Source organism: Ranitomeya variabilis, chromosome 3 (genome assembly GCF_051348905.1).
Source record: "Ranitomeya variabilis isolate aRanVar5 chromosome 3, aRanVar5.hap1, whole genome shotgun sequence".
NCBI classification, from domain to species: Eukaryota; Metazoa; Chordata; class Amphibia; order Anura; family Dendrobatidae; genus Ranitomeya; species Ranitomeya variabilis.
Window position 1 is genome coordinate 262,148,509 of NC_135234.1, and position 14,314 is coordinate 262,162,822.

The following is a 14,314-nucleotide window of genomic DNA, read 5'->3' on the forward strand; positions in this document are numbered from 1 at the left end:
GGGAGTTCACAGCCAATGAAATCAGTTCACCTTTCTGATGTCAGCGCGAGCACGGTGGGGAATTTTGCAATCAAATAGAATCGCACTGCATTCGGATGTAAATCAGAAGCTGGGTGTGAAAAATCGGATTGTACTCGCATGTCATTTGCATTACATTCGTGCGACTCTCGGCAGTGAGAATCAGACTGATTTATTTTTATACGTTTATTGTGACTTCAGCCTAACAGAAACATGTGCACTTAGTTATTAAGGTTGGGGAAGACTTTAAGTCCATCTAGTTCAACCCATAGCCTAACCTAACATGCTCTAACATGTTGATCCAGAGGAAGGCAAAAAAAAATCCATGTGGCAAATAGTAAGCTCCACTTTGGGGAAAAAAATTCCTTCCCGACTCCACATACGGCAATCAGACAAGTTCCCTGGATCAACGCCCTATCAAGGAATCTAGCATATATACCCTGTAACATTATACTTTTCCAGAAAGGTATCCAGTCACCTCTTAAATTTAAGTAATGAATCACTCATTACAACATCATACGGCAGAGAGTTCCATAGTTTCAATGCTCTTACAGTAAAGAACCCGGGTCTGTTATTTATTAAACCTTCTTTCCTCCAGACGTAGAGGATGCCCCCTTGTCCCTGTCTCAGGTCTATGATTAAAAAGATCCTCAGAAAGGTCTTTGTACTGTCCCCTCATGTATTTGTACATTAAAATAAGATCACCCCTTAGTCTTGGTTTTTCCAAACTAAATAGCCCCAAGTGTAATAACCTATCTTGGTATTGCAGACCCCCCAGTCCTCTAATAAACTTGGTTGCTCTTCTCTGCACCCGCTCTAGTTCAGCTATGTCTTTCTTACACACCGGAGACCAGAACTGTGCACAGTATTCTAAGTGTGGTCAAACTAGTGACTTGCATAGAGGTAGAATTAGGTTCTCCTCATGAGCATCTATGCCTCTTTTAATGCATCCCATTATTTTATTTGCCTTTGTAGCAGCTGCCTGACACTGGCCACTGAATATGAGTTTGTCATCCACCCATACACCCAGGTCTTTTTCATTGACGGTTTTGCCCAGAGTTTTAGAATTAAGCACATAGTTATTCATCTTATTACTTCTACCCAAGTGCATGACCTTACATTTATCCCCATTAAAGCTCTTTTGCCATTTATTAGCCCAAGCTTCTAGTTTACATAAATCATCCTGTAATATAAAATTGTCCTCCTCTGTATTGGTTACCCTGCAGAGTTTAGTGTCATCTGCAAATATTGAAATTCTGCTCTGAATGCCCCCTACAAGGTCATTAATAAATAGGTTTGTCACGATATTGTATAAAATATCATATAAGTTTAGTTGCTCTTCAGCCCATGCATTGGGCTAAACCCCCTTCTCTCTCTGGCTCTCCTTGTTTCTCTGTGTGCTTCGGAATGTATGTTAGAAGGGGGTTTTATGGCCCTGGTGTCATAAATTCCAGGTTCGATGAAAGTTACTCGCCCCCTCCCAACTCTACTAGCGGGAACTGGGAAAAATGGCTCCAAAATCTATGGAAGTCCTTTGTTCCATTATTGTGAGATATTTGCCCAATAACTGGGGCTAAGAGAATCTTAAATAGAGATTGCTAAAGTCCATCGGAGCATCTATCCATCACACTAAACAAGAGTTTCTAACTCCATCAGGTAAAGAGTTTGGATTTCTCTGTAATTATGCATCCCAAATAGGACATATTTGATCTAATTAGAATGCCACCGTTAATACGAGATGAACGCTGGGTTTGTTATGACTATGACATGTTCTGGAGCAGAGATACAAGCATTAGAAGAACTTGTGTTAGATTTACCTAAACTGAAGAAAGGGGAGGGCGATCTTAACTTAACCCCTTTTGGTGATGTCACAGGCTGCAGCTATAAGTTTTTTGGCCGGACTCCAGCAAGGGTCAGTCTGTCTGCTCGAGTCTGTGTGAGCCTACCCAGACCTACTAATGCACTGAGACAGATGGAAACTCCACTAGCCTGGTTGCCACAAATGATCTGACCACATGTAAGTGTGATTTTCTTATTGTAATCCCTGTTTTTTTATAATTACCTTGTACATAATTGCAATTGTCTCTTTTGTAACATCTTTGTAAAATATTTTGATAAAGCACTGCCTAAACTTTATGGAGTATAATAATTAATACTAGCTTCGTTCTCCTGCTCTAAAACGTACCCTGTCTCTTGAAGGGAATTACGCTACTGTGTTGGGTTAGCTTCGGACCCGTTTAATCGAAGCTGGTGGCATCAATACCGTGCAGGCTTTTGGGTGCTGTAGCGACTGCGGCGTTGATAATTATTGTTCCTGCCTGAGTGGGAGTAGTTTATCGCGTCGCTGCATCGTACCCAATAGCCAGTACATAGCAGGCAGCCTTTCTGGCGACTAATTACCCTAGGTGCAGTACCTAATCTGACCTGAGAGTAAGGGGGGCACCAGAGAGCTGCAAGGTTTAAGTCGAACTGTAAGCAGGATATTCATAGATCCCTGCAGTTCATGGTATATTGAAGAGCAGTGGGATACCTAAAATAAGCCCCTGCTGTAAACTAAGAGGTCAATAGCCTTGTGTGTGTTTTTTTAATCACATTGTAGCAGTGGAGGGATAACTAAGATAAGCCCCCTGCACATGAGATAGCCATCTGTTGGCCTAAAGTCACCCCGATCCGTGACGTAGGGGTGACGGTCACGGTGTGGATCCCTGACATATTGGTGAAAGCGGTCAGGGGTTCGTCACAATGTTAAAAAGAAGAGGGCCCAATACTGACCTCTGTGGTACCCCACTGCTAACCGTGACCCAGTCCGAGTGTGCTCCATTAATAACCACCCTTTGTTTCCTGTTGTGAATTTGGTTTTTGGGCTCCCCCGATGGTCACTGGTGGTACTGGACTTGTGTGCTTCACTGTTCACCTGTTTCCATCAGGATATGGGTGTATCCTATTTAGCCTTGCTGCTCAGTTATTCTAGTGCCGGCCATCAATGTAGCCAGAGCCTTTCTGTTGCATGTTCCTGCTTCTAGACTACTATCAGCTAAGTTGGACTCTTAGTCCTAAGTTTGTTTTGCATTTTTGTTCCAGTTCACAGTTATGTTATTTTTCTGTAGCTGGAAGCTCTTGTGGGCCGAAATTGCCACTCCGGTGTCATGAGTTGACACATGAGTCTTAAAGTAATTTCGGGATGGTATTTTAATAGGGTTTTCAGCTGACCGTGAAGTTCCCTATTGTATCTTCTTGCTATCTAGTAAGCGGACCTCGCTTTGCTGAACCTACCTTCATACTGCGTATGTCTTTTCCTCTGAACTCACCGTCAATATATGTGGGGGGCTTCTGTCTCCTTTTTGGGGGAATTTCCCTAGAGGTAAGCCAGGTCTGTCTTTTCCTCTATTAGGGTTAGTTAGTCCTCCGGCTGGCGCTAGGCGTCTAGGGATAAAACGTAGGTACGCCACCCGGCCACTGTTAGTTGTGTGGTAGGTTTAGCTCACGGTCAGCTCGAGATTCCATCACCCAGGAGCTAGTCTGTAGTTTAAGTTCTCTGACGTTTCCTTGCCATTGGGAACCATGACAGTATGGCCGGCCAAGGGTTAAAACCATTGGCAGAAGAAAGGAGAGAAAAAGAAGTCTGCAGATTTTTTTTTTTTTTCTTCTGAGCTTGCTTTTTAGTTGACTCAGTTGCATTTCTGCTCTAATTGCAGCCTTTGTCTCTCTCTCTCCTTCTAATCCTTGAATGGCTCTGATCTCACCTGATTAAAATGGATCCTCAGAGTTTGGCTACAGGTTTGAATAATCTTGCTATGAAGGTTCAAAATTTACAGGATTTTGTTATTCATGCTCCTATATCTGAACCTAGAATTCCTATACCAGAATTTTTCTCCGGGGATAGATCTCGTTTCCTGAATTTCAAAAATAATTGTAAATTATTTCTTTCCCTGAGATCTCGCTCCGCTGGAGATCCCGCACAGCAGGTTAAGATAGTAATTTCCTTGCTGCGGGGTGACCCTCAAAACTGGGCATTTGCATTGGCACCCGGGGATCCTGCGTTGATCAATGTGGATGCGTTTTTTCTGGCTTTGGGGTTGCTTTATGAGGAACCTAACTTAGAGATTCAGGCTGAAAAAGCCTTGATGGCCCTATCTCAAGGGCAAGATGAAGCTGAAATATACTGCCAAAAATTTCGTAAATGGTCTGTGCTTACTCAGTGGAATGAGTGCGCCCTGGCGGCGAATTTCAGAGAGGGTCTCTCTGATGCCATTAAAGATGTTATGGTGGGGTTCCCTGCACCTACAGGTCTGAATGAGTCCATGCCAATGGCTATTCGGATTGATCAGCGTTTGCGGGAGCGCAAACCTGTGCACCATTTGGCGGTGTCTTCTGAGAAGGCTCCAGAAAATATGCAATGTGATAGAATTCTGTCCAGAAGCGAACGGCAGAATTTTAGGCGAAAGAATGGGTTGTGCTTCTATTGTGGTGATTCAACTCATGTTATATCAGCATGCTCTAAACGTACAAAAAAGGTTGATAAGTCTATTTCAATTTGCACTTTACAGTCTAAGTTTATTCTGTCTGTGACCTTGATTTGTTCATTATCGTCAATTACCGCGGATGCCTATGTCGACTCTGGCGCCGCTTTGAGTCTAATGGATTGGTCCTTTGCCAGGCGCTGTGGGTTTGATCTAGAGCCTCTGGAAGTTCCTATACCTCTGAAGGGTATTGACTCTACACCATTGGCTAGTAATAAACCACAATACTGGACACAAGTGACTATGCGTATGAATCCAGACCATCAGGAGATGATTCGCTTCCTTGTGTTGTACAATCTACATGACGTTTTGGTGCTCGGATTACCATGGTTACAATCTCATAACCCAGTCCTTGACTGGAAAGCTATGTCTGTGTTAAGCTGGGGATGTCAGGGGGCTCATGGGGACGTACCTTTGGTTTCCATTTCGTCATCTATTCCCTCTGAGATTCCGGAATTTTTGTCTGATTATCGTGATGTTTTTGAGGAGCCTAAGCTTGGTTCACTACCTCCTCACAGAGATTGCGATTGTACCATAGATCTGATTCCGGGCAGTAAATTTCCAAAGGGTCGTTTATTTAATCTATCTGTACCTGAACATGCTGCTATGCGAGAATATATTAAGGAGTCCATGGAAAAGGGACATATTCGTCCTTCTTCATCTCCCTTAGGAGCCGTTTTTTTCTTTGTATCTAAAAAAGATGGCTCTTTGAGGCCGTGTATTGATTATCGACTCTTGAATAAAATTACAGTCAAATATCAGTATCCTCTGCCACTGCTGACTGATTTGTTTGCTCGAATAAAGGGGGCTAAGTGGTTCTCTAAGATTGATCTCCGTGGGGCGTATAATTTGGTGCGAATTAAGCAGGGGGATGAGTGGAAAACCGCATTTAATACGCCCGAGGGCCATTTTGAGTATTTAGTAATGCCTTTTGGTCTTTCAAATGCCCCTTCAGTCTTTCAGTCCTTTATGCATGACATTTTCCGTGAATATTTGGATAAATTTATGATCGTGTACCTGGATGATATTTTGATTTTTTCGGATGACTGGGATTCTCATGTCCAACAGGTCAGGAGGGTTTTTCAGGTTTTGCGGGCTAATTCCTTGTGTGTGAAGGGTTCTAAGTGTATTTTTGGGGTTCAAAAGATTTCTTTTTTGGGGTACATTTTTTCCCCCTCTTCCATTGAGATGGATCCTGTCAAGGTTCGGGCTATTTGTGATTGGACGCAACCTTCTTCTCTTAAGAGCCTTCAGAAATTTTTGGGCTTTGCTAATTTTTATCGTCGATTTATAACTGGTTTTTCAGATGTTGCTAAACCTTTGACTGATTTGACCAAAAAGGGTGCTGATGTTGCTGATTGGTCCCCTGCTGCTGTGGAGGCCTTTCGGGAGCTTAAGCGCCGCTTTTCTTCCGCCCCTGTGTTGCGTCAGCCTGATGTTACTCTTCCTTTTCAGGTTGAGGTCGATGCTTCCGAGATCGGAGCTGGGGCGGTCTTGTCGCAGAAAAGTTCCGACTGCTCCGTGATGAGACCTTGTGCGTTCTTTTCTCGAAAATTTTCGCCCGCCGAGCGAAATTATGATATTGGTAATCGGGAGCTTTTGGCTATGAAGTGGGCTTTTGAGGAGTGGCGTCATTGGCTTGAGGGGGCTAGACATCAAGTGGTGGTATTGACCGATCACAAGAATTTGATTTATCTTGAGTCTGCCAGGCGCCTGAATCCTAGACAGGCGCGCTGGTCGTTGTTTTTCTCTCGGTTTAATTTTGTGGTCTCATACTTACCAGGTTCTAAAAATGTGAAGGCGGATGCCCTTTCTAGGAGTTTTGAGCCTGATTCCCCTGGTGATTCTGAACCTACAGGTATCCTTACGGATGGGGTGATATTATCTGCTGTTTCCCCAGACCTGCGACGGGCTTTGCAGGAGTTTCAGGCGGATAGACCTGATCGTTGCCCGCCTGGTAGACTGTTTGTTCCTGATGATTGGACCAGTAGAGTCATCTCGGAGGTTCATTCTTCTGTGTTGGCAGGTCATCCCGGGATCTTTGGTACCAGGGATTTGGTGGCTAGGTCCTTCTGGTGGCCTTCCCTGTCTCGAGATGTACGAGTTTTTGTGCAGTCTTGTGATGTTTGTGCTCGGGCCAAACCTTGTTGTTCTCGGGCCAGCGGATTGTTGTTATCTTTGCCTATTCCGAAGAGGCCTTGGACTCACATCTCTATGGATTTTATTTCTGATCTCCCTGTTTCTCAGAAAATGTCTGTCATCTGGGTGGTGTGTGACCGTTTTTCAAAGATGGTCCATTTGGTGCCCTTGCCTAAGTTACCTTCCTCATCCGAGTTGGTTCCTCTGTTTTTTCAAAATGTGGTTCGCTTGCATGGTATTCCGGAGAATATCGTTTCTGACAGGGGGACCCAGTTCGTGTCTAGATTTTGGTGGGCGTTCTGTGCTAGGATGGGCATTGATTTGTCTTTTTCGTCTGCGTTCCATCCTCAGACTAATGGCCAGACTGAGCGAACTAATCAGACCTTGGAGACTTATTTGAGGTGTTTTGTGTCTGCGGATCAGGATGACTGGGTTGCCTTTTTGCGTTGGCAGAGTTTGCCCTCAATAATCGGGCTAGTTCTGCCACTTTGGTTTCTCCTTTCTTTTGCAATGCGGGGTTTCATCCTCGTTTTTCTTCCGGTCAGGTGGAGTCTTCGGATTGTCCTGGAGTGGATACTGTGGTGGATAGGTTGCATCGGATTTGGGGACAGGTGGTGGACAATTTGGAGTTGTCCCAGGAGAAGACTCGGCATTTTGCTAACCGCCGTCGTCGTGTTGGTCCTCGTCTTCGTGTTGGAGACTTGGTGTGGTTGTCTTCTCGTTTTGTCCCTATGAGGGTTTCTTCTCCTAAGTTTAAGCCTCGGTTCATCGGCCCGTATAAGATTTTGGAGATTCTTAACCCCGTGTCCTTTCGATTGGACCTCCCAGCATCTTTTTCTATCCATAATGTCTTCCATCGGTCATTATTGCGCAGGTATGAGGTACCGGCTGTGCCTTCCGTTGAGCCTCCCGCTCCGGTGTTGGTTGAGGGTGAATTGGAGTACGTTGTGGAGAAGATCTTGGACTCCCGTGTTTCCAGACGGAAACTTCAGTATCTGGTCAAGTGGAAGGGCTACGGTCAAGAGGATAATTCTTGGGTGACAGCCTCTGATGTTCATGCCTCTGATTTGGTCCGTGCCTTTCATAGGGCTCATCCTGATCGCCCTGGTGGTTCTTGTGAGGGTTCGGTGCCCTCTCCTTGAGGGGGGGGGTACTGTTGTGAATTTGGTTTTTGGGCTCCCCCGGTGGTCACTGGTGGTACTGGACTTGTGTGCTTCACTGTTCACCTGTTTCCATCAGGATATGGGTGTATCCTATTTAGCCTTGCTGCTCAGTTATTCTAGTGCCGGCCATCAATGTAGCCAGAGCCTTTCTGTTGCATGTTCCTGCTTCTAGACTACTATCAGCTAAGTTGGACTCTTAGTCCTAAGTTTGTTTTGCATTTTTGTTCCAGTTCACAGTTATGTTATTTTTCTGTAGCTGGAAGCTCTTGTGGGCCGAAATTGCCACTCCGGTGTCATGAGTTGACACATGAGTCTTAAAGTAATTTCGGGATGGTATTTTAATAGGGTTTTCAGCTGACCGTGAAGTTCCCTATTGTATCTTCTTGCTATCTAGTAAGCGGACCTCGCTTTGCTGAACCTACCTTCATACTGCGTATGTCTTTTCCTCTGAACTCACCGTCAATATATGTGGGGGGCTTCTGTCTCCTTTTTGGGGGAATTTCCCTAGAGGTAAGCCAGGTCTGTCTTTTCCTCTATTAGGGTTAGTTAGTCCTCCGGCTGGCGCTAGGCGTCTAGGGATAAAACGTAGGTACGCCACCCGGCCACTGTTAGTTGTGTGGTAGGTTTAGCTCACGGTCAGCTCGAGATTCCATCACCCAGGAGCTAGTCTGTAGTTTAAGTTCTCTGACGTTTCCTTGCCATTGGGAACCATGACAGTTTCCTATCCCTGAGCCAACTCTCAACCCACTTACACATATTTTCCCCTATTCCCATTATTCTCATTTTATGTATCAACCTTTTGTGTGGCACCGTATCAAAAGCTTTTGAAAAGTCCATATACACTACATCCACTGGGTTCCCTTGGTCCAGTCTGGAACTTACCTCTTCACAGAAGCTGATCAGATTGGTCTGACATGAACGGTCCCTAGTAAACCCGTGCTGATACTGGGTCATGAGGTTATTCCTCTTCAGATACTCCAGTATAGCATCCCTTAGAATGCCCTCCAGGATTTTACCCACAGTAGAGGTTAATCTTACTGGCCTATAATTACCGAGTTCAGTTTTTGTCCCCTTTTTGAATATTGGCACCACATTTGCTATACGCCAGTCCTGTGGTACAGACCCTGTTATTATGGAGTTTTTAAACATTAAAAATAATGGTCTATCAATGACTGTACTTAGTTCCTGCAGTACTCGGGGGTGTATCCCATCCGGACCCGGAGATTTGTCACTTTTAGTGATTTTTAGACGCCGCCGTACTTCCTGCTGGGTTAAGCAGGTGACATTTAATGGGGAATTTTTATCACTAGTCATTTTGTCTGCCATGGGATTTTCTTGTGTAAATACTGATGAAAAAAAGTCATTTAGCATATTGGCTTTTTCCTCATCCACCATTTCACCCAGACTATTTTTAAGGGGGCCAACACTATCATTTTTTAGTTTCTTACTATTTACGTAGTTAAGGAATATTTTGGGATTATTTTTACTCTCTCTGGCAAGGAGTCTCTCTGTCTCAATCTTTGCTGCCTTGATTTGCTTTTTACAGAATGTATTTATTTTTTTAGTTTTTATTTAATGCCTCATCACTACTTACTTCCCTTAATTATCTAAATGCTTTCTTTTTGTCACTTATGGCGCCCCTTACAGCTCTATTTAGCCATATTGGTTTCCTCCTATTTCTAGTATGTTTATTCCCATACGGTATATACTGTGCACAGGTCCTATCCAGGATGCTAATAAACGTCTCCCATTTTCTTTGTGTATTTTTATGTCTCAGGATATCGTCCCAGTTAATTGCACCAAGATCATCTCTCATCCGTTGGAAATTTGCCCTCCTGAAGTTTAGTGTCCTTGTAACCCCTCTACTACACATCTTATTAAAGGGTACATGAAAACTTATTATTTTGTGATCACTATTCCCCAAGTGACCCCCCAACCCTTATATTTGCTATGCTGTCTGGCCTGTTGGTTTATATTAGGTCTAGCAGTGCCCCCCTTCTTGTTGGGTCCTGAACCAGTTGTGAAAGGTAATTATCTCTCATAGTTGTCAAAAACCGATTACCTTTGCTGGAACTGCAGGTTTCTGTTCCCCAATCTATTTCAGGGTAGTTGAAGTCCCCCAAAATAATGACTTCTCCTTGAGTCGCAGCTTTATCTATTTGCTTTACGAGGATATTCTCCATTGCTATTATTATTTTTGGAGATTTATAACAAACCCCTATCAGTAATTTATTATTTTTCCCCCTTCCCTTATCTCCACCCACAGGGACTCTACATTTTCATTAGATTCACCTATATTATCACGCAGGATGGGTTTTAAGGATGATTTTACATATAGACACACTCCTCCCCCTCCCCTATCCATTCGGTCATTTCTGAACAGACTATAACCCTGCAAGTTAACAGCCCAGTCATGGCTCTCATCCAGCCATGTTTCAGATATCCCCACCATGTCATAATTATGCTCCAACAACATTAATTCTAATTCGTCCATTTTGTTGGCGAGGCTTCTGGCATTAGTATACATGCACTTGATGTTCCTCTCTGTACCTCTATTCTTTCTTAAATTATTAACTGTTCTATCCCCACCCCCCATGCCACCGCCACCCCCAACTTCCTTATTTGTGCCCAGGTCTCTATCTGCACTATCTTACCCTCCTATAAAATGAATACCCTCCCCCCAATCCCTAGTTTAAACACTCCTCAAACTTTCTAGCCATTTTCTCCCCCAGCACAGATGCACCTTCCCCATTGAGGTGCAGCCTGACCCTAGCGTAGAACCGGTAGCCAACTGAGAAGTTGGCCCAGTTCTCCAGGAACCAAAACCCCTCCTTCCTACACCAATTCTTGAGCCACTTATTAACCTCCCTAATCTCCTGTTGCCTTTCTGGCGTGGCACATGGTACCAGCAGAAAATACCACGTTGGAGGTCCTTGCTTTCAGCTTGCAGCCTAATTCCCTGAAATCATCTTTAAGGACCTTCCACCTACCTCTAACTTTGTCATTTGTGCCAATGTGCACCATGACCGCTGGGTCCTCACCAGCCCCTCCCAGTAATCTGTCCACCCGATCAGCGATGTGTCGGACTCGAGTGCCAGGTAGGCAGCACACCGTTCGATGATCCCTGTCTTTGTGACAGATTGCCCTATCTGTTCCCCTAATAATTGAGTCCCCCACTACCAGCACCTGTCTGGCCTGTCCTGCTCTCCTATTTCCCTTCTTACTGGAGCAGTCACTCCTCCGGCTTTCAGAGGACATGCCTAGCTGCAGCAGTGCTACCCATGTACTGGCACCCCCCTCATCTGCCAACTTTGCAAACTTTCTGCTGTTTTGACCCACACCTGGTTTTCGTCACAAATACTGATGTGAAATACTGATCAAAATACTTCCATGTGAACATGGTCTTATTACTTCATTGTTGCCCATTGTATATACATCTAAGAAAATACTGATAGTGCATTATATTTTGTGCGGCCAGCAAATAGAATCTATGTCACTGAGCTATTGCTCAGTATTTTACTGATGTGTACTATCCGAGTATAACTTGGACAACCCACTAACTAATGTAATCAATTGGCTGTTCAGATTCAGCTTTTTTCACAAGGACCAAGTGTGTAGGGATGGGTAGAGGTTTCTCACTCCAAGCTTATTGCATGAGGCGCCATTCTCATAAAGAAAAAATAATTATATTTGAAAAAGTCCACACATGGGGCATATACAAAATCATCCATAAGCCTTAAAGTGTGGAATTCTTTTGTGCATATAAATAGTTACCTTACTGTCTTTTGGAAAGCGTGGAGCTGTCCTGGCTCCCATTATGTAACCTTTCTTACTCGTCGGTCTTCTTTCCTGCAGATATTCTAGGCTGGTAACCTAATAAAACAAAATAACTGTTATTGAGTCAAATAAGATGGAAATGATAAAGCGTCTCTGTGCAGGAGAGCATTTATCACCTCTGCGCAGGATAGATGATAACTGTATGATTTCAGGGGGTTCACGGATGGAACCCCCCACTAATCACTAAAATGTATTCTGCCATTCTTGCACCCATTTTTCCCCTACTATTGTCTCTGTCAGCTATTTCTCCATTTCTATAGTGTGTACTCTAGACTAGTGTGAGATCCTACTATTATCTGTCAAAGTGAATTGTCTTTATTGTTAAAAGAGGGAGTTTCCATGTGAGCTATCAGCACTAAATTGAATAACAATCCTTTATGTTGACTATCCTATTTTACCAATTTATCATTCTTTACCAAAGGTGCATGAGAATATTTTTCCTCCCCCTATGAGACCAATAATATGGGTAGATCACTATTTACAGCCCCTTGTTAAAAACATTCCTGGGTATATAAGAAACACAAAATCAGAGAAGTCCACATTTGAGGCGTTTTCCTGGCAACCTCACTTTAAATAGCTCAGCTGTGACGTTATAGGACTTTAACTCCTTTACCCCCCAAGGTGGTTTGCATGTTAATGACCAGACCAATTTTTACAATTCTGACCACTTTCAATTTATGAGGTAATAACTCTGGAATGCTTCAACGGATCCCGGTGATTCTGAGAATGTTTTTTTCATGACATATTGTACTTCATGAAAATTGTAAAATTTCTTCAGTATGACTTGCGTTTATTTGTGAAAAACAATGGAAATTTGCCGAAAATGTTGAAACTTTCGCAATTTTCCAACTTTGAACTTTCATGCCCTTAAATCATAGAGATATGTCACACAAAATAGTTAATAAATAACATTTCCCACATGTCTACTTTACATCAGCACATTTTTTGAAACAAACATAAGTTTTTTTTGTTAGGAAATTATAAGGGTTAAAAGTTGGCAAGTAATTTTTCATTTTTCCAACAAAATTTACGAAACCTTATTTTTAGGGAGGATATCACATTTGAAGTCACTTTGAGGGGTCTATATGTTAGAAGAAACCCAAAAGTGACACCATTCTAAAAACCACATTCAAGAAGTTTATTAACCTTTCAGGTGCATCACAGGTATTTTTGGAATGTGGAACATAAATGAACGATTAACTTTTGTTCACAAAAAATTTAGTTCAGATCCCAATTTTTTTTATTTTGGCAACAGTAACAGGAAAAAATGGACCCCAAAATTTGTTGTGCAATTTCTCTTGAAAATGCCGATACCCCATATGAGGGAGAAAAACACTGTTTGGGCGCACGGCAGAGCTCGGAAGTGAAGGAGCATCATTTGACCTTTTGAATTTGCCTGAACAATTGGCGGACGAAATGTCACATTTGATGTGCCTAAACAGTGAAAACCCCCACAAGTGACACCATTTTGGAAACTAGGTACTCAGTACGCCAATGCATGTAAATATTTTTCAGGCACAGTGCAAAGCTCTGAAGGCAAGGAGCGCCAGATTTCACTGTCATGATTTGCAGATGCCATGACCCACTGGGAGAGCCCATGAGGTGCCAGAACAGCAGCACCCCCCATAAGTGACTCCATTTTACAAACTACACCTCTCAATGAATTAAATTAGGAATGCAATGATCATATTAACACCACAGGTGTGCCACAGAATGTTATACCATTGATCAGTGAAGAAAAAAATAACTGCATTTATGCCACTAAAATTTAGTTTTAGTCCCAGATTTTACATTTTCACACAAGAAGTGGGTAAAAATGGCACCATAATTTGTCCCACAATTTCTACTGAACGTGGCAATACACCATATGGGGTAGGGAGGACTGAGGGAGGAATGGAGCGCCATTTGCCTCCTGGAAAGCAGATTTTCCTAGAACAGTTTGCGGACTCCATATACAGAGCCCATAATTGCTAGAAGAGCAGAATCCCCCCTCAACTTACCCCATTTTGGAAATTATACACCTTTGGGAATACGGATATTTTCCAGAAACAAGCAGCAATGAATGTTGCGAAGTGAAAATTGCAAACTGCCGTTATAGTGACCAGTACGTTGTAGTGTCCAGTACATTGCAGTCACTAGTACGTTATGCCCAGCCCTTGCTTCTGGAGACATGCACCCGTAAGTTAGGCAGGCTCTCATTGCTTCAGAAATGCCAAACATGTAGACGCTATATGTGGTTTAAGTACACTGTGGGGCTCATAAGGGAGTGGGCATTTGGATTTGGAAGCACAGAATTTGCAGAATTTCTCTTGGAGGGTTATGGAGCCATTTTGCTTTTCCAGAGCCTTTGTACTACCAGTAACATTGAAGCCCCCTATATTTCCGTTGACAGATGACAGACCTGAGTGTGGGCTTGCTTTTTTTGTGGATTGACTTGAAGCTTTTATTGGGAACATTTTACATAACATTTGAGATCACAGTTATCTGGCGCTCTACACAGACCACTTACTTTGAGATTTCCATCTAAATCACTTAGTGATGTGATTCAGATGAAACGTCGTGGGATTCATTCACTATGAGGCAGGGCCGGTTTTAGACTAAGTGGGGCCCTAGGCAAAAGTTTAAAATGAGGCCCCC

General features: G+C 43.2%; 1 protein-coding gene across 1 annotated transcript in view; it reads right to left on the reverse strand.

The window, feature by feature from the left end:
* Positions 1–14,314, reverse strand: part of CIMAP3 (ciliary microtubule associated protein 3) — a 76,094-nt gene that overhangs the window by 52,961 nt on the left and 8,819 nt on the right. The window contains exon 3 of the mRNA XM_077295425.1: positions 11,615–11,713. Within this exon, the coding sequence (XP_077151540.1) occupies positions 11,615–11,713 (99 nt within the window). The remainder of the gene's footprint in view (positions 1–11,614; positions 11,714–14,314) is intronic.